Source organism: Chiloscyllium plagiosum, unplaced genomic scaffold (assembly GCF_037043375.1).
Source record: "Chiloscyllium plagiosum isolate Xiang-an unplaced genomic scaffold, Cpla_swu_hap1 HiC_scaffold_3, whole genome shotgun sequence".
NCBI lineage: Eukaryota > Metazoa > Chordata > Chondrichthyes > Orectolobiformes > Hemiscylliidae > Chiloscyllium > Chiloscyllium plagiosum.
Window position 1 is genome coordinate 74417529 of NW_028270141.1, and position 20095 is coordinate 74437623.

Consider the following 20095-nt stretch of genomic DNA (forward strand, 5'->3'; position numbering starts at 1 on the left):
AAATTCAGTAGACCTAAGAGGAGAGATATCGGGTCTACTTTGACTTCTGTCCTCAATACTCTCCCAATCTCTCCCGCCACAGCGTTCCAATAAACACGGAGCCTGTGGCATGTCCAGAAGCAATGGGTAAGAGTACCTGCACTTATTTTACATTTGGGGCACACCGAAGATGCCCCTTTTTTAAACTTCACCAGACGGTTCTGAGCCCTGTGCAGAACTTTTAACTACGTAGTGCATGTCCTATTACAGATTGAGATCTTTCGAGTATTCTCCCATATGTACTCCCATGTTTCAGAAGAGATCTCCACTCCTAGCTCTTGCTCCCAGACCTCTCATAACCAGTTAATATCCTGCCAGGCCCTGCACCCAGCAGGCGATAGAGGGCACTAACGGAAAGGGTGCTTGTGGGACATAGCTACAACCTCTCTGTATTGGGCTTATAGGGCTTAGTGAGAAGTGTAGTCTTCTTCTGGATGAAATCCCTAACCTGAAAAGAATGGAAAAGATCTCTGCTGGGTAACCCGTATTTGCAACTCAGTAGCTCAAAAGACATCATAACCTCCCCCTCAAATAAGTCTCCCAAACTAGAAACTCCTCTCGCTGCCCATAGCTTGAATCCTGAGTCCATCACCCCTGGCATGCCAACTATAGGTGTAAGTGGCGAAGTCTTGGATAAACCACCCTCACTCTGACGCATCGCTCTCCAAGCCCTGACTGTACTAATGACAATGGGATTCCGGCAGTGATCCATAACTGTCCTCATCTTATCCATGAACAACAGGTTAATAAGAGGGCACTTTGCTTGGGAGGCCTCAATATTTAGCCATATTGAGTTTGGATCATTACCTACCCAATCGCAGACAAAGGACAGCAGGGAACTCAACTGATACCTCCTGATGGGATATCAACTCCTCCCCCTCCTTGAGCCAACTGCAATTTAGTAAGTTTGATGAGGGGCTGCACACGATGCCAGACAAAGGAACCAAACCACCCCATAAGCTTCTGCAGCGTTGACCTGGGAAACATTATGGGGAGCATACGCATGGGATAAAGCAAACGAGGAAGAGCATTCATCTTAATGAGAGATACTCGGTCCAGCCATAAAATTGGAAGAGCCTCCCATCTCTGGAGCTCTCGCCTAATATTGTCGAGAAAGTGAGCAAAGTTAGTCTGAAATAACAGATCAAACATGGGGGTAATAAAAATGGCTAGGTACCAAAACCCTGCTCGTGACCACTTAAAAGGGAACTTAGGGCCACCTTCAACTTCTGGCACATCCTTAAGGTTTCTCAAAGGCATAGCCTCTGATTTTGCAAAGTTAATCTTATATCCTGAAATTGCCCCAAATGAATTGATACATTGTATCAAATAGGGTACAGAGGTCATCTGGTTCAATAAAAACAGAAGGACATCATCCGCGTACAATGTAATCTTGTGTGCCCTCGATCCCACCTCTGGAGCGGTTATGTGGATGTTCTGACGAATGGCCTCTGCCAGTGGCTCTATCACCAACGTAAACAACAACGGTGAGAGGGGGCAGCCTTGCCAACTACCCCTACCAATCCTAAAATTCCCAGACTTCACCCTGTCCATGATGACTGCAGCCAGAGGGTGGCGATACAAAACCTCCACCCACCGAGCAAAGACTCCACCCAACCCAAACTATTCTAAGACATAAAAAAGATACGGCCATTCCACCCAGTCAAATGCTTTAGCTGCATCTAAGGAAATCACCAACCCCTGAATCGATTGTTGCTGACAAACTTGGACCACGTTCAGCAACTGTCTAATATTATTAGAGGACCTATGGCCCCTTATAAAGCCTGTCTGGTCCCCTTTAATAATACGGGGCAACACCCTCTCCCAATCTCAGCGCCAGGATCTTGGACAGAATCTTGAAATCTGAATTTAATAGAGAGATGGGCCTGTATGAGGCACAATCCTCAGGAACCTTCCCCTTCTTAAGAATGAGGGAAATATTAGCTTCTCTCAAAGATGGTGGTAGGCATTCATGCATATAGGAGTGATTGTACATCTCCAACATTGGCTCTGACAGAATCCCTATAAACTCCTTATAAAACTCACACGGAAGACCATCAGGGTCAGGCGCTTTCCCACTCTGAACTTGTATAGCTGCCTCCTGTATTTCCTGAACTGTCAAGGTGACATTAAGGAGAGAGGTCTGTTCCAAGGTTATCCCTGGGAGGTCCAGGTTCTTAAAAAAGGTCTCCATTTTAGCCCTCCTGCCTTCGCAACCTTCAGACCGATACAAAAGCTCCGAAAAGCATCATTAATCTTTTGAGCATTGTATGTAAGGACCCCGGCGCTGTCTCTAATTGCAGTAATGGATTAGGGAGCATGCTTTTTCCTAATTAGGTACACTAAATACTTCCCTGGCCTATCCCCATGTTTGAACAGCCTCTGTCTAGCAAAAGCAAGTTCGTTCTTTGCATTTTGTGTCAGTATTGAATTCAAGGCAGCCCGGAGTGCCGTGATCCACTGTAGCTTAGTCACTGAAGGCCGCGCAAAATGTGCTGCCTCCGCGGCTTTCAACCGCATCTCCACTGCTGTTCCTCCTTCTGTCATTTCCGGCTAGCCAAATAGGAAATAGCTAATCCCCTAGCAAAGGCCTTAGCAGTCTCCCATTGCATGGACGGACTACGAGCCATGCCTGAGTTGATAGTCAAGAATTCCTGAAACTCCTTCAAAAAGTATTCCACAAATTTGGAATCCTTAACGAGAAAAGGGTCCAAACGCCAGTGCTGCAAAACTAGCCCTTCACTCTTGGCCTTAACCTCCAAATATACTGCCACGTGATCAGAGATAGCTATATTCCCAATTTTACAACTCAATCAAATCCAGAAGGACCGAGGGAGCCAGAAAGAGATCAATCCTCGTGTGACATTTATGCGGGTTTGAAAAAAGGTGAAGTCCCTGCCAGTAGGGTGAAGACATCTCCAAATATCCATCAGCCCCAACTCCTCACATAAGTCAACCACCTGCTTGGCCTGCGAAGAAATAGTTGGGGGCCCACAAGGCATGCTGTCCACTGTCGGATCCAAAAGACAATTAAAATCCCCCCCCCCATAATAATGTGCCATGTTCCAAAAGCACTCAACTTAGACAAAGCACTTATCAAAAACTCAAGGGGATGCGCCGGAGGACAGTAGACATTTAAAATGTCATATTCCTCCCCCATGTATCAGGGCTTTAAGTATCAGAAATAGTCCCTGCTCATCTTTCATCTGTTCTGATAATGTGAATTGAAGATTTTTCTGGATAAGTACCGCCACTCTCCTACTTTTAGTAGTAAAGGATGAAAAGAATACCTGGTCATAACCCCCCTGTTGTAATTTCAGGTATTCCCCATCATCAAGATGGGTTTCCTGCAACAAAGCGATATCAACCCTTTCCCTCTTAAGGCTCAAAAGCACTTTTTCTTTCCTTTTAACAGGTGAATGACTTCCCTTAATGTTCCAGGTGCACTATTTAATAAGACACTTAGCCATATCCCCTGGAAAGATTTTTTTCAAAATAAAAAGAGTTCAGTGTGGGACTTATGACTCACTAGGGTCTCATTTCACCTTTGGGCAACCTACCAGCAGAGCATGCTGAATAGGCTCCCTGGATCAAGGCCTCAAAACAGGCTGTGATGATGAAGGCAAATTGCAGTGGAGTGTAACTGGGCCTCTTCAGTTCGATCATGTCACATATACAGTGCCACATAGGCTTGAACCAGTTCGGACAGTAAATGGCAGCCTGGGTACTATTTACATCATAGGATGTGCAATCTCATATTGACAGAGGTCTTTCTCTAAAACAGTTGGGTGCTTTCAATGGCCTGAACTGGATCCTGTTCAAAATCAAACTTGCATTGATGGGTGCTCAAAGGGGTTGATAAGATCACCAATGCCATTTTGAGTCCTTTACAGTTAGCACAAAGTAATAAGAGTCTAAATCAACTCCAATTTATTTTGGCTTAGTTGAAGGGAGCTCAATCACTGCCTTTTGTTAGTCAAATTACAGGAATACTGTAGGCCCAGAAAATGCTGCTGCAGGAAGATTTCATTGCAAAAACAAAGGAAATTATTTCTGCAGGTGCATGAAAAATGAAGAAAGTTAATTTTAGATCATAAATTAAGTACATAAGTATCCAAACATAGAACTTCTTTAACATGTAGTTGAATCAAGAAACTGTGGAATATTGTTTGTCACACAACAGTTAAGTGATACAGTCAATTCTGCTATAATGCATGGTTCTTCAATGCAAATTGGCTATAACAGTGATTGAAGAACTTAGACCATTATTTATAGAACATGAACTTTCCTTACCTGTATTGGCTATAATGAGATTCCAGTCTCATTGGTTTAAATGGTGCTGCTATTACACAATTTTCTCAAAATGCAGGATTGTATGGGAACTGAACTATCGTGTTATATCAGAACAGACTGTATGCTACTTCATAGATTTCCTACAGTGTGGAAACAGGCCACTTGGCCCAACAAGTCCACACCGACCCTTTAAGAGCATCTCATCCAAACCCATCTCCGCAACCCATTACTCTACATTTACCCCCGGCTAATACACCTAACCTACACATCGCTGAACATTACGGGCAATTTAGCATGGCCAATTCACCTAACCTGCACTTCTCGGGATTGTGGGATGAAATCAAAGCGCGCAGAGGAAACCCACGCAGACTTGGGGAGAATGTGCAAACTCCACACAGTCACCCAAAGCTGGAATCGAACCCGGGTCCCTGCTGCTGCGAGGCAGCAATTGCGATTTCTGTGAACACAAGTAACTGATTAAATCTTTTTATAATTGTGGGTACAGAACTTTAAATGTTGTGTGGTACTTTAGTTGTTTGTTTCAGTCAGCAAGTTCTCAAGCACACTGTAGCCCTGTGTCATATCACTCATAGGTACATGATGACCTGAAGCTTTTTATTTGTAGTTCCTTGCAAATAAGTATTCACCAATCAGAAGAACAATTATTTTAATGTACAATTTGCAAAATGATAATCAGTAATATTTTGAGATTCAAGTCTAATAAAAGACCGATGGAAAATAGACTCCAATTTCAACATGTATAACATCAGAAAGAGGTCTCATTCCTTTCCTGATTTAAAGTACAAAACACTAAAATTAATCTTGCTTTTTTTGAAAGCCAAGTGTAATAAAAAAAGATATATCTCAGGACCATTGCCTGATATGATGAATATCACCACTTGTGAGATGAACTCTTAAATATCTCCAGTCAGCAATTAGCTCTTTAAATGCACTGGTTCAGATATTTCTCATGTTACATGGCTGGCTCCAAACGATCCCCCATTTGATCGAATGGATGTCTTTGAGCAGTAATCAGTAATGAGAAGTTTCAAAAGAAATTAACTGCAAGTTGGATTTCATGTTAAGTTTCACTTTATAACTGAAAGCATGTCCTTTCCTTCGTAGACTTGATACTGGTTTGTTTCCAAAATGAAAATCTACTTTCATGAGGTTTTTGAAAAGCAAAAAAAAACTCTTACATACTACATTGTACGGAATAGAAACATATGAATTTGATAAGATTTAGAAGGTATGAACAATGTTGTAAACATTACAATATTACTGGACTGTTAATCTTAGTTGTGAAAGCTTCCTGTTAATGTGTTTCTTATTGGGAGTATTATGAACATATCAGAAGCAGGTGGGAGACAACTGCTGTGAACTGTTCCACTTGAAAAACACAACTCAATACTGGATAGCATCTAATTAGCCTAAGCTTGAACAACACACTGTAAATAAGTATGAGGAAATTTTAATGTACTTCAAAACCATATAAAGTGGTATCTAGTCAAGCCATTCAAACATTAATAGTGGCATTTCTAAACTGTATAGCAAAATACAAACATATGACAGCAGCAACAAATGCCAAAATTTTAATAAATTAACTTTCGACATTAAATATATTTCCACAAAATAACAGTTAGAGTTTATAGCAAAATGGTAACATTCATTGTTTCCCTCCTCAACTGAGGGAGCAATGCACAAGCTCATGTGCTGTAAATCCAATTAGGCACTTTGCATAATTGAACAGACTACAATCTTTAGGAGGTACACAAGACACTGTTTTTAATTGCATGATTTTATTTCTTTCTTTGCAAAGAACTGTTTTATGTCAATGTAGATATTGCGGAGTAAAGAAGTGTGATTATATTCGATTCAGTTTTCCACTAGAATTCCTTTGACTGTATCTCCTAAATAACGTCAAAGCGTCTGCACACAATGAAACACAAGTCCGTGCAGATAAAGGAAAAGAATTAGAGGGACTGTAGCCAATTACATGAGCAAATGTAGTAGCCACCCAGTTCCTGTCAACCATTAACATCACTGAATTTGCAAAATTTGTGCTGACTATATTGTACTGTCCAGCTATTGTCATCCATCTCTCTTGCTGACAATTTTCTGATATTAAACGATCTGTTTACAACCTTATGGGGAACCTTCAAGCTCATATTTGCATCATACAATAGAAGTAGAAGCAAATCATTTGGCTCAATGACCCTGCACTGCCATTCAATAAGACCATGGCTGATCTGATTGTGTTTCAAACTCCCCACTCCTATTCATACCCAATAACTCTGTCTGACACGAATGCAACCACTTCCACCTTAAAAACACTCAATGACTCGGTCTTTCTACATCCACCTTGCCAATATGATTCAAGATCTTACGCGACTCAATCAACTAGGAGAAAGTGAGGACTGTAGATGCGGGAGATCAGAGCTGAAAAATGTGTTGCTGGAAAAGCGCATTAGGTCAGGCAGCATCAAAGGAGCAGGAGAATCGACGTTTCGGGCATAAGCCCTTCTTCAGGAATGAGGAGGGTGTACCAAACAGGCTAAGATAAAAGGTAGGGAGAAGGGACTTGGGGGAGGGGCGTTGGGAATGCGATAGGTGGAAGGAGGTTAAGGTGAGGGTGATAGGACAGAGAGGGGTTGGGGGCAGAGAGGTCGGGAAGAAGATTGCAGGTTAGGAAGGTGGTGCTGAGTCCAAGAGTTGGGACTGAGAAAAGGTGGGGGGAGGGGAAATTAGGAAGATGGAGAAATCAGCATTCATCCCTTGTGGTTGGAAGGTTCCTAAGCGGAAGATGAAGCACTCTTCCTCCAGGCGTCGTGTTGCCATGTCTGGCGATGGAGGAGGCCAAGTACCTGCATGTCCTTGGCCGAGTGGGAGGGGGAGTTTAAGTGTTCAGCCACGCGACTCCCTCGTCAGATCCACACCCCCCCACCAACCCAACCTTCACTCCCGGCACCTTCCCCTGCAACCGCGAGAAATGCAAAACTTGCGCCCACACCTCCCCCCTCACTTCCCTCCAAGGCCCCAATCGATCCCTCCATATCCATCACAAACTCACCTGCACCTCCACACACATCATTTACTGCATCCGCTGCACCCGATGTGGTCTCCAATACATTGGGGAGACAGGCCGCCTACTTGTGGAACGTTTCAGAGAACACCTCTGTGACACCCGCACCAACCAACCCAACCGCCCCGTGGCTGAACACTTTAACTCTCCCTCCCACTCCACCAAGGACATGCAGGTCCTTGGACTCCTCCATCGCCAGACCATGGCAACATGACACCTGGAGGAAGAGCTTAGGAACCCTCCAACCACAAGGGATGAATGCAGATTTCTCCACCTTCCTCATTTCCCCTCCCCCCACCTTTTCTCAGTCCCAACCCTCAGACTCAGCACCGCGTTCTTGACCTGCAATCTTCTTCCCGACCTCTCCGCCCCCAACCCCTCTCCGGCCTATCACCCTCACCTTAACCTCCTTCCACCTATCGCATTCCCAACACCCCTCCCCCAAGTCCCTCCTCCCTACCTTTTATCTTAGCCTGCTTGGCACACCCTCCTCATTCCTGAAGAAGGGCTTATGCCCGAAACGTCGATTCTCCTTCTCCTTTGATGCTGCCTGACCTGTTGCGCCTTTCCAGCAACACATTTTTCAGTTTTGCGGCTCAATCAAGTCAACATTCACTCTTCTAAACTCCAGGACTGTCCAATCCTCTTAAGGCAACCCACTATCCAGATACCAATCTAATAAAACCATCTGAATTGCCTTTAATTTATTTAAGGAAGGATGTAAATACAGAGACCAAAACTGCATATTGGTCAATTCAAGTTTTTGTCTCACCAATGCTCACCAAACCTTATTACCAGAGAAATTGAACGTAAAAGTAACAAAGGATCGCATCGCATTAGTTGTTCTTCTTAGATGCTGTACCTGCAATAGTAACCTTTTGTGTCTAGTACACTGAACAGCCAAATACCTCTGCACTTCATGTCATGATTCACGAGGACACTGGAAATACAGCCCCATTATTCCTGGAGTTATCACCAATGTGAAAAGATTTGGTCAAACTATTTAAAGTCCCTAACTTACCTGACTGACAAACACAGATTAAAAGGCCACACTCACCAGACTTCTGTACTTAACAAAATAATAACTCTCTTTTATGAACAAATTATCTTTAATTAATGGCAATTAGGAAATATGAATTGCTAACATCACTCTTAATAATTTAACTCTACCACTTTTTAATTTCCCCTTCACAAACAGACAAAATCACAAAGAAAGATATGGATATTAGGTATGGAAAAGGAAAACAAAATCAGGGACACATAGTTCACTAGCTCCAGTCGGGGCCACAGGAGTCGATCAGTTGTTTCTCTCGGTTTCTTCAAATTGCTTTTAGTTCTTTGCTGCTGACACAAGGATGTTAGAGTTGATAAAGTGTGACACTAGAAAAGCACAGCAGATCAGGCAGCATCTGAAGAGCAAGAGAGTCGACATTTCGGGCATAACCCTTCACCAGGACTAGGAAAGGGAAGGGGGCTGAGCAATAAATAGAGAGAGTGGGGTCTGAGGTTGGGGAAAGGTAGTTGGAATGGCAATAGGTGGTCAAAGATAAGAGGTGATTGTGATAGGCCAGTGGAAAGTGTGGAGCAGACAGGTGGGAAGGAAGATAAACCAGTAGATCAGGTCAAGAGGGTGAAGCCAAAACAAAGGTTGGATCTGGGATGGTTTCGGGGAAGGGGAGATTTGGAAACTGGGGAATGCAATGTTCATGCCCTGTGGTTGTAGGCCTCCGAGGCAGAAGATGAGGTATTCCTCCTCCAGTTTGCAGATGGCCTTATTTAGACGGTGGAGGAGACCCATAATGGACATGACATGGCGGGAGTGGGAAGGGGAATTGAAATAGATGGCCACAGACAGGTGGGATTGGTTGGTGGGTATGGATCAGAAATGTTCCCTGAACCATTCTGCAAGTTTGCGCCCGGTATCTTCAATGTAGCAGGCCTCATAGAGAGCAACAGATGTAATAAATGAGTTTCAAGGGTATGCAAGTAAATCTCTGTTGGATTTGGAATGATCCTTTGGGGGCTTGGTCAGAGATGAGGGGGAAGGTGTATTTTGCAGCTGCTATGGCAGCAGGGGAAGGCGCCATGTATGGAAAAGGGGTTGGCGGGGAGCGTGGACCTACTTAAGGAGTCACAGAGGGAACGGTCCCTACTAAATGCAGATGGTGTGGGGAGGGAAATATCGTTTTGGTGGTGAGATCTGACTGTAGGTGACAAAAATGGTGGAGGATGATAGATTTGGAAATTAGTTGGGTGGAATGTGAGGACCTGGGAGATTCTATCCTTGTTGTGGTTGGGGGTTGGGGTTCAAGGACAAAGCTGTGGGAAATGGAGGAGATGCAATTGAGGGTATTGTTGATCATAGGGGAGGGGAAATAACGGTCCTGGAAGCAGGAGGACATCCGTGATATCCTGGAGTGGAATCACTCATCCTGGGAGCAGATAAATTTCCCTCTTAAGTATACCTTTACTGCCTTTATACACTAAGAATTCATTTCATCTCTCCTGTCTATACAGTCATATGCTTCCTTCTTTTTCTTAACCAAAACCTCAATTTCTCTAGTCATCCAGCTTTCCCTACACCTAGCAGTCTTGCCTTTCACATTAACAGGAATATACATTCTCTGGATTCTCGTTATCTCATTTTTGAAGTCTTCCCATTTTCCAGTTGTCCCTTTACCTGCAAACATCTGCCCCCAATCAGCTTTTGGAAGTTCTTGCCTAATACCGTCAAAATTAGCCTTCCTCCAATTTAGAACTTCAACTTTTAGCTCCTGGCTATCCTTTTCCATCACCATTTTAAAACGAATAGAATTATGGTCACTGGCCCCAAAGTGCTCCCCACTGATACCTCAGTCACCTGCTCTGCCTTATTTCCCAAGAGTAGGTCAAGGTTTGCACCTTCTCTAGTAGGTGCATCCACATACTGAATCAGAAAATTTTCTTGTGCACACTTTAACAAATTCCTCTCGATCTAAACCCTTAACACCATGGCAATCCCAGTCTCGGATTAGAAAATTAAAATTTCCGACCATATCCACCCTATTATTATGATCTTTACACGCAGAATTCTCTAGTTCTTCCTGTTGGAGTAAACATTTTACATTTCTCCACATTATACTCAATTTGCCAGAATTGTAACCACACACTCAACATAGCTATTTCCATCTGCAACATCTATGGACCCTTTTCACAACATATTTTCCTACCTAGCTTTGTGTTGTCTGTGAGTTTAGCTTCCATGACTTCATTCCCCTCATCCAAGTAATTGATGAATTGCAAAAAGTTAAAAGCCTCAACAGATTCCTGCAGGACTTCACTTATCACATCCTGCAAATTAGACAAAGACACGTTTATGCATATTCTGTCTTGTCTGCCAGCCATCCAATCTTCTATCCATGCTAATATGTTACCCCCTAAGCCATGAGCTTTTATTTTCTGCAATAATCTTTAATGCAGTAACTTATCAAATGTCTCCTGGAATATCAATTACACTTGATTTTCCTTTTCCAGATAACATTTGATTCCCTTTATCCACAGCACATTTTAATCCTTCAAAAAGCTCCAACAGATTAGATAAACATGACATTCCCCAGACAAAAACCATTCTGACCCTTCTAAATACCTTGAGTTTTTCTGAGTGCACAATTTCCCCATGTTAACAGTCAAGCAAAACTGGCCTATAGTTTCCTACCTCCCTCCCTTCTTGAAAGGAAGTGTTATATTTTCTAATTGTCAATCTGACAGAACCTTTCCTAAATCAGGGGAATTTAGCAAAATTAATACCAATACATTTACTAGCTCATCGGCAACTCTTTTCAGAACCTAGGATGAAGTCCATCTGGACACAGAACTTGTCAGCTGACAGCTCTACCTTTTATTTGATACCACCTTCCTCAAGAACATAAGGTCATGAAGTTCCTTTCACCTCTTGATTTCTGTCTTTTACTGAAATATTTATTGCATCCTCCAAGGTGAAGATAGAAGCAAAGTATTTGTTCACTTCACCTGCCATTTCTTTGTGATCTATTAGTAACTTCCCACAGCTAATCTTTAGATGACCACAACCCACTTTACTTCCTTTCCTTTTTAAATACCTGTAGAAGTTCTTACTATCTGTTTTTACATTCTCAGTTAGCTTCCTCTCATTCTCCAATTTCTTTGACCTGATTCAACTTTTAGTCATTCTCTGATGTCCTTTATATTCTGACCAATCACTTTACCTGCCAATCATCTTATATATAGTAATGTGCTTTCTCCTTAAATTCAATGCCTTCCCTAATTTATCTAGTTAACTATAATAGACCCTTCCTTCATGATTCTTTACAATATGAATATACTTATTTTGAGAATTCTGAAATGTCCCCTTAAATCTCTATTGATCTATCTCCTAACATAGCATGCCAATTGATCAGCTACCTCAGCCATCTTGTCCACATAGCCTCCCTCCAAATTCAAAATACTAGTCTTTTGACTAATTGACAATGGCTGACTACCTATTCCTGTTTCCTATTGTCTAATCACCAAAATGCTCTCCCACTGCCACTTCGAAACTTCTGTCAGCTTCAATCCCTAGAACTAGATCCAGCACAGCACTGACCTCATCCCAGGTAATTAAATATATTGCAAATAGCTGAGGATAAAGGCACGTCTCTTGTTATATCCTGCCAACCTGTAGAAAACCTATTCTCTGTCTCGGATTCTTTAGTCCATGGCAATATGCCACCCACCTGCGTAGAGTTTTCATTTTTTACAACAGCCTTTGATGTGAATCTTTATCAAATGCCATTTAGAAATCTAAGTAAAAAAATCAGTTGTTTATCCACAGCACAAGTTACTTCCTCAAACAAAACTGTATCAGATTGGTTAAATATATTTCCTTTCTCTGAAACCATGTTGCCTCTGTCTGATTAACCTGAGCTCTTCTAGATGCCCTGCTATAGCGCTTTTAATAATAGTGTAGGTTAGGTGGGCTTGGATCGGCGCAACATCAAGGGCCAAAGGGCCTGTACTGCGCTGTATTTTTCTATGTTCTATGTTCTATTACCCTATGTCAGATGCTAAGGTTACTGGCCTGTAGTTTTCTGCTTTCTCTCTCCCTCCATTTTTGAATATAGAACTTACATTCTTTCTCTTCCAATCTCATGAGACTTTGCTTGAATTTTGAAAATTAAAATCAAAGCATCAAATGTCTCACAAGCTACTTCTCTTAAGATCCTAGAATGAGGTCCATCAGAACCCAGACGCTCCTCAGTCTGTAGTTCCATTTTACTCAATACCACTTCTCTACCAATTGTGATTTCCCAAAGTTCCTCCCTCCCTTCCATTTCTTGGTTTATCACAACTTTTGGGATCTTACTTGTATCCTCTCTAATGAAGATAAATGCAAAATACCTGCCATAATGTTAAGATTAGATTAGATTACTTACAGTGTGGAAACAAGCCCTTCGGCCCAACAAGTCCACACCGACCCGCATAAGCGTAACCCACCCATACCCCTACATTTACCCCTTTTAACCTAACACTACGGGCAATTTAGCATGGCCAATTCACCTGACCCGCACATCTTTGTGACTGTGGGAGGAAAGTTGAAACTTTATTGCTGGAACAGCACAGCAGGTCAGGCAGCATCCAGGGAACAGGAGATTCGACGTTTTGGGCACAGGCCCTTCTTCAGGACTGTGGGAGGAAACCAGAGCACCCGGAGGAAACCCACGCAGACACGGGGAGAACTTGCAAACTCCACACAGTCAGTCGCCTGAGTCGGGAATTGAACCCGGGTCTCTAGCGCTGTGAGGCAGCAGTGCTAACCACTGTGCCACCGTGCCGCCCACCTGTTTGATTCATCTGTTTATTTCCCATTATCAATTTGGTAGACTCACTTACTATAGGAACAACACCCACCTTGTTAACTCTTCTTTTGAAACTTTATAGAAACTCTTAATATTTGTCTTTATATTTCTGGCTAGCCTTCTCTCATACTCTAAGTTTTTCCTTATCAACATTTTAATAATTCTTTGTATTTTTTGGATATTTAATCCAATTTTCTGACATGCCATCTGTTTTTGTGCAACTGTATGTTTTTTCTTTGAGTTGGATCATCGCTTTAACCTTACTATTTACTACAGATGATAGGCCATTACTTAGAATTTTGCTTCCTTGGTGGAATGCATCTTTTCACTATATTCTGAAAAATCCCTTTAAACATCTGCTACTGCATCACTATTGACCTACGCTTTAACCCAGTTTGCCAATTCACTTTAGCTAACACTGCTTTCATGCCCTCAATATTTCTTTTTACACAAGTTTAAAAAAAAAGTCTCAGACCCTCTTCTCTTTCTCCCACACCAAGTGTAAAATTCAATCATTTGATGGGCATTGCTACTTTGGGATGCCTTAGTTATGAAAACTTTAATCAATCCTATCTTACTGCACAATACTACGTCTAATGGAGCCTGTTCACTGGTTGGCTTCAGAACATGCTGTTCTAAGAAAGTTCTGAAAACATTCTATGAACTCCTCAAATGAAAACAAAAAAAGTGCTGAAGAAACTCAGCAGCATCAATGGAGAGAGAAATAGGGTAAACTCCAATCTACATAGAGATTAAAATTTCCCTGATTACCACCATGCCTTTCTAACTGGCTCTTGTTATTTCTTCCTTAGTGCTGTACTCTACCATGTGGTTACTGGTAGAGGCCTGTACACCACACTCAATGATTTCTTCCTTTTAACATTTCTCATCCTGGTTTCCTGAACTTAGGTCATCCCTCACTATTGTGTTAATATGATCATTAACTGAGCCACCCATCACCTTCTCCTAGCTTCTTGACCTTCCTGAATGCACTGTATCCTTCAATGCTTAGATATCAATGTATCGTACAGCCATGTTTCTGTATGGCTATTACATCATTTTTATTTGTTTGACACTCTTAATTACTCATCTGTTTTGTTTCAAATGCTACATGCATCAAAATGCAGAGTCCTCCGTTCTAGCAATTAATTCTTTTTGTATCCTTAGCCTTAACTATTGATTTAGTCTTGGATTTGTATTCTTTATTCCTTCCAGTCATGGTTTGTTTAACATTTCCATTATTAACAACTTTCTCTCTTGCCTTGCCTCTACTCTTTGATTTGTAAAATCTTCCCAAATTACTGCAGCAACTCACTGCCACCTCCCAGTTAAATATGAGCAATAAATCCTGGCCTAGTCAACTGAATCCACATTTAGGACAGATACGAAAAAGACAGATTTTTTTAATTACAGGCTATTGTAAAGCTCTAAAGTAAGAAGGTATATTATCCTGAAATATAAAAATAAACACTTACTCAAGTTTATGCACAGGTAACCAGTAAACCAGACGACCATTCATGACCAGGTTTTCTGCAGCCAAGTTCAGCAGATCAATGAAAATGTCACTCAAGTGATAACTCATGGAGACTGGGACGTGACTTTCCGTGCTGAAAGGTAATAAAATCAAACACAATCATTCTTCAGATGGCAGACAAGTCTTTTTTTACAATGTGAATATCTTTAACTTATTACTTAGATCTTGAACACCACAAAGTTTTTCCCATGCTCGTAAAGCAGGTTGATGAAGCCAGTTTAAAATCTTCACGACCAGATGGGCAAATATAAAACTTCACCTTAATTCCTTGGTTCATAAACAATTAACAGAACTGACAGTTTTCAAGTATGCAATCCTAAAAATGTGTTTTTTTTAAAATGGTAAAAGAACATTTAAGCCCAAATGTAACTGTGAAAATTATCCTTTAACACTTCACAAGTACTAACACAGTTCAAATGTCAAGGGTGAAAGAAAACAGTTTTAGCGAAAATGCAGTGGTGAAAGCAAAGCACAAGGTTAAGTTGGTACTAAAGTTCTATACATCAGAGGTTAACCCCAGGTGACAACCTGGGAGGTTGACAGAGTTGAAGCTGGAGCCATATTGGTGTTTATGGGATCAAGAGTGGATGGTTTCAGTTTTTACTAATATCCAAAGTGATATGCACTAATGCCTAGTGTAATGCCTGTTGTGAATCACTTTTCACATAAACCCTTTGAATTTTTCTGGCATCCTCTCTTGTAACTGACCCACCAAATGGACACTTCACCAATATCCACTGTCAAAAGTTTTTCTACAGTTCATATTCATTTTAAATTAGTACGACGAGATTTAAAATCTATCCCCCTCATTACACTCAATGCTGTTCGAAATTGTCGTAAACTACTCATATTCAATTTAACTGTAAAGCAGTAGACTGCTGCCCAAGTTATTTTTTAGGTAATATTAACAATCAAAAAGGGAAGACTCGCAGCTTTCCACTGTGTGTAGGATCAACTTTTAAAAGGGGTCAGAATCTTTAAATCAATGCTAACTAGAGGTCTGTGGGCCATTAAAGATTTTGCCAATATTCAGCCAATTTTCAATCTATTTTCCATTAATTTTAGTGAAGACTTAACTTTTTGTTCTATAAAATTAATTCCTAAATAACAACCATTCATCCATATAATCACAGGTAGCACAATGGTGTTATTAATAAAGTTTAACAGGTTAACATTGACCATTAACTTCAAAAGAACAAAAAATTGCAATAATGTTGCAATATCCTAACAATATCAAGTTAACAACTTGAGAACGTTACAAAATCTGAGACATGTTTTACCTTCTTACAATGATCTTAGAGTTTTATTATAGTTTTAACATAGCTCACATTTTGTGGCTTCTGAATTTAATTGCAATTTGAAGAATGAATATTTTATTGTACTCTACAGAGACTATAAAAATGCATGTTTTAATATATGTATTATATATAACGACAAAATAATGGTTTGTAGATCAGGCTGAAAACAAATTATGAATGCAATGAAATAACAGAAACTTGAACAGGATGTTTAAATTAAGATCATCTGGCAATCATTTCCAATTTTCTTTGGGGCGGAGGGAGTTGAACAGATTGATCAAAGTGAAGAATGGTAGTCCTGAGGAATACAAAATTAATGGTTTCTATTAGCAAGAGAGTCATTTACAAGATAAACATCGGTGTGAAGGTCATTCAGTGCCTCGTGGACATTCATTCAGAATAATCCTTTTCTTTCCTGATGAGGCATCTAATTGTTTCTTAATTCCAGAGTTCTCACATTTACTAGTCTACCAGAAATATGTTCTGATCTCTCACAGAGCTTCCTGTTTCCATGTGTTCACTACTTTGGCTTGCAGTTCACTTTAAACTTGCTTTCTGAAATGCACATTTCATAAAAATTGACTGTTTTATGTACCTCTATCGCATCTTCTCTCAGTCTCATCCATTTGAGGCTGAAGGGTTCAGGTTTGTCCATTACTCTTCATCACTGACTGTGTGGATCAGCCTCTTGGCTCTTTTCTGTACTGCCTACTTGAATATCTTCTGTCTCACTGTGACCAGAACAGGACACACACTTCAAGCTGTGGTTTGAGTAGTGCGCTTAATCTTCTGGTGATACAGTTCAGCATTCTATTGGTTTACTGATTTCTATTTTCCTGTACTCAGATATTGTGATCATCAATTTAAAGATGCTAAATCATTTTTAAATAAATCTTCAGCAATTTCATTAGTATTGTGAGGTAAACATTTTGCCCATTACTTCAAAAATGAAAGTAATAATGTAAAAAGGCATTATAGTATCTTACCATCTCCCTGTGCTTTAATTAGTTCAGAAGTAAGGCTAAAGCCAGAGGTAAACAGTGCCATCTAGTGATTGAACTTGACCTCTTGCAGCACAAAACTGCAAAGAAGGCCGGCAAGTCAAGAGTCAGAGGGCAGCCCCATCTTTTTTCTTATCCAGGCCTCATTTATCATCGAGCCATCCAGCTGGTCACCCCTACCTGGCATTCAGAGGCAGTCTGTAGCATTTATACATGTAAGCATTGGTAGCCCAGAGGCCATTGGTCAGGCAAATTTCAAGAAATGTTGGGAACGGAGGGCAAGCGAAGGATGGGAGTGATCCAAACTTCCTCAGTGATGCCTAAAGTAACACTCTGTTCCATTTGGTTCTATAGTGAGTCTGCACAATTAAAGTAACATGAATACCTTGTCTATCTATAGGACTCCAACCAAGCACCTGCCCTCGTCAAATGGATGCCTCAAATGTCCAAGAGAATAGCAATAATAATATAGTAAAACAACTGGAAATGAGCACTAAGTACTTGGAGGATTTTAAATCCCTTTCATCTTAGTTTCTGCAGAGGAAAGGATTAAATTTCCCCTCTATATCTCATTCACAAGTCAGAACGTATTCAGGTTACCGAGTAGTTAAATATGGAAGACTATCTGGGAAGAGAGCTCTCTGTTCAAAGTACTCACTCAACCTTCTCTTCGCCAATCTTTGTCTGGATAAAAATTGCAATATTGAGAAGTTATGTCAAAAAAGAACACAGCAGTGCCAGAAATGCACATTTTGAACCTCCCCTTTTTTGATACTCCATGCTTTAATTGATGAGCCCTGCACCCAAGCTGGAGCATTTGACATACTGTTGTTTGTGTCTGTGTATATCTGTTATTCCAAGAAGCACACTACTAATTACTGTAACAATTAATACCACAACCAGGGGCTCTCAATCAGCTCCTGAACCAACTCAAATTGCCTGCATCAAACAACAGCTAAAGGAAAAAATAAACCAAATTGTTAAGTCTCCACAGGGCTGCTAGCATAATATTTTAATGTGAACACTTTTTCATATAAGGTGCGAATGACTTCATAAAATAATCTACAAATATTTTCAAACCTTTAGTTCTATAATGCTGATGCTTATAGCTATTCCTATCATGATCTACTGTCATGGTGTACCACACTTGTCTGTCTGTACCAACCTCATGCATCCACTGTAGCTCCTCTGGAAGCACTCTGCTGTTGCAGTAGGCACCTAAAACATTAATATGTTAGTATTAACAGTTTTTAACCATGGGCTAATCGCTCAAATCGAATGAGTACTTACTATTCTTCTGTTGGTTTTAAAACTTCTTTCTGTGATCCTGTTTTTCTTGTGGATTCCCTTATGCCGTATGGTGCTGGAAAAAAAAACAATATTTGCCAATATAAGGAAAAGGTTCGACAAAAAGAAAACTGTAAATTGTCACACTCATTGGTTTGTTTTATACTTGATTATTGAGTCATTTTACCAAAAGAATGTAATCATGGAGTGACATCTGGGCATAGCTGAAGGCTTTTTAAAAAAGTATCAGTATAAAAGTTTAAACACAACATAATCATGGTTTAAAATGCAAATTAGTCAGTGAGGGGAAATTTTAAAACTGGCTCCAGGGGAAAAAAAACATGTCTCAGAAACACGCCAATTTTTGCTTTTGGTATTGATCCAAATTATATTATAGTTCATTCACCAACAAGGAGAGCAAGCAAATGTACCCAGCCTCTTTTGAAAAGATAAACAAACTTGTATGAAGAATTACAGTGAAAACCACAGAGTTATCAGGTGCATTAGAAAAGCAACCACACTCTAACGTGTTTAATTGGTTGTAAAGTGCTATGTGATGAGATGGTGATGAGTGGTCTGCCTACAAAACATGAATACAATGTCCAAAGTTTATTCACCAAACCTATTTGCACATCTCCCAATGGATATCCAATAGGTATGCTCTCCTCACTGCTCCCAACTCAACCAAAAGCATCTCCACCCTGTTGTATGCTACTCACTATTCTTATCCAATACCAGGTCAGAAGATGGAATCCTACAACACTCTGCAGAGAAACTCTGAACCTAAATCCAAATCTAGCTTGAGCAACATTATTGAGCATTGCTGACCTGCAACTAAATCTCTAATCAGCAAACAATGCAAAATACGTTGCCCAGCCTCTTCTATCTCTAAATATAATGGAACATCAACTTACGATCTGTGATGATTGCATCAAATAACTTCCCTCTCCTCCAAATATTTTTTGAAGCATCAGAAACAAGCACATCAACATAGAATTCCTCCAAGCCATACTGGCGAAGGTTAGCCCGGATGTTCTCATCTGGTCCTCTCCATTTCTGGTTTTTCCTGCTGGCCTTACCTGCAGAAATATACAATGCCCATCATTTCATGGTAATCAAAATAAACTTTAATAGAAAGCACAGCACATTTACTGTGTAACTAAAAGATGGAAAATTTATTTTATTAAATTGATTCTTTTCAGCTCTTTATTCCACATCCACAATCCTCAATTTATTTTTTTGATGCTTCTATTTCCACTTCTTTATCTTATACTCCTTTCAGGAGCACTGTACTTTCTTTGAATATTTGTTTTTTGCTCTTTGTTCTTACAATGACTCCACCGCTCCCCCCACCCCCACCCCCCCCCCCCCCCCCCCCCACCCCCCCCCACAGTGCCATTCATCACTGACAGAACCTATTTTACTTTGTGTAACAACATCCCCCAGTCAATGTACATATATCCTTGTGCAAAACATTATTGCCTATATCCTAAAATATGGACACTGAAAACCTGAAATTAAAACACAGAGTGTTGGAAAGATGCTAGTAGCATCATGTGCACACTTCTGCGCTCAGTCTGCCACAATGTTCTAGTGAAGCCCCACACAAGTCTGAGAAACCGTGTCTAATCTTCCATTTAGGTGCTTGACAGCATCCTCGACTCAGCAATGTGTTCAACAACTTCAGACCATTAACTCTACCCTCAATT

At 40.7% G+C, this 20095-nt stretch overlaps 1 protein-coding gene across 6 annotated transcripts in view; it reads right to left on the reverse strand.

Moving 5' to 3' along the window:
* trmt11 (tRNA methyltransferase 11) overlaps positions 1-20095 on the reverse strand; it is a 116852-nt gene that overhangs the window by 68286 nt on the left and 28471 nt on the right. For 5 of the 6 annotated variants that reach the window (XR_015753477.1, XR_006310362.2, XM_087980542.1 and 2 more), the window contains exons 9-11: positions 19301-19465; positions 18390-18462; positions 14742-14873 (exon numbers count right to left, since the gene is read on the reverse strand). Coding sequence is in view for 4 of the 6 variants with exons in the window: in XM_087980542.1 (XP_087836668.1) it covers positions 14742-14873; positions 18390-18462; positions 19301-19465 (370 nt within the window). In the remaining 2 variants the exon portion in view is untranslated. Of the gene's footprint in view, positions 1-7972; positions 8756-14741; positions 14874-18389; positions 18463-19300; positions 19466-20095 lie in introns of those variants that run through there. The other variant, XM_043683900.2, reaches the window with a different exon arrangement.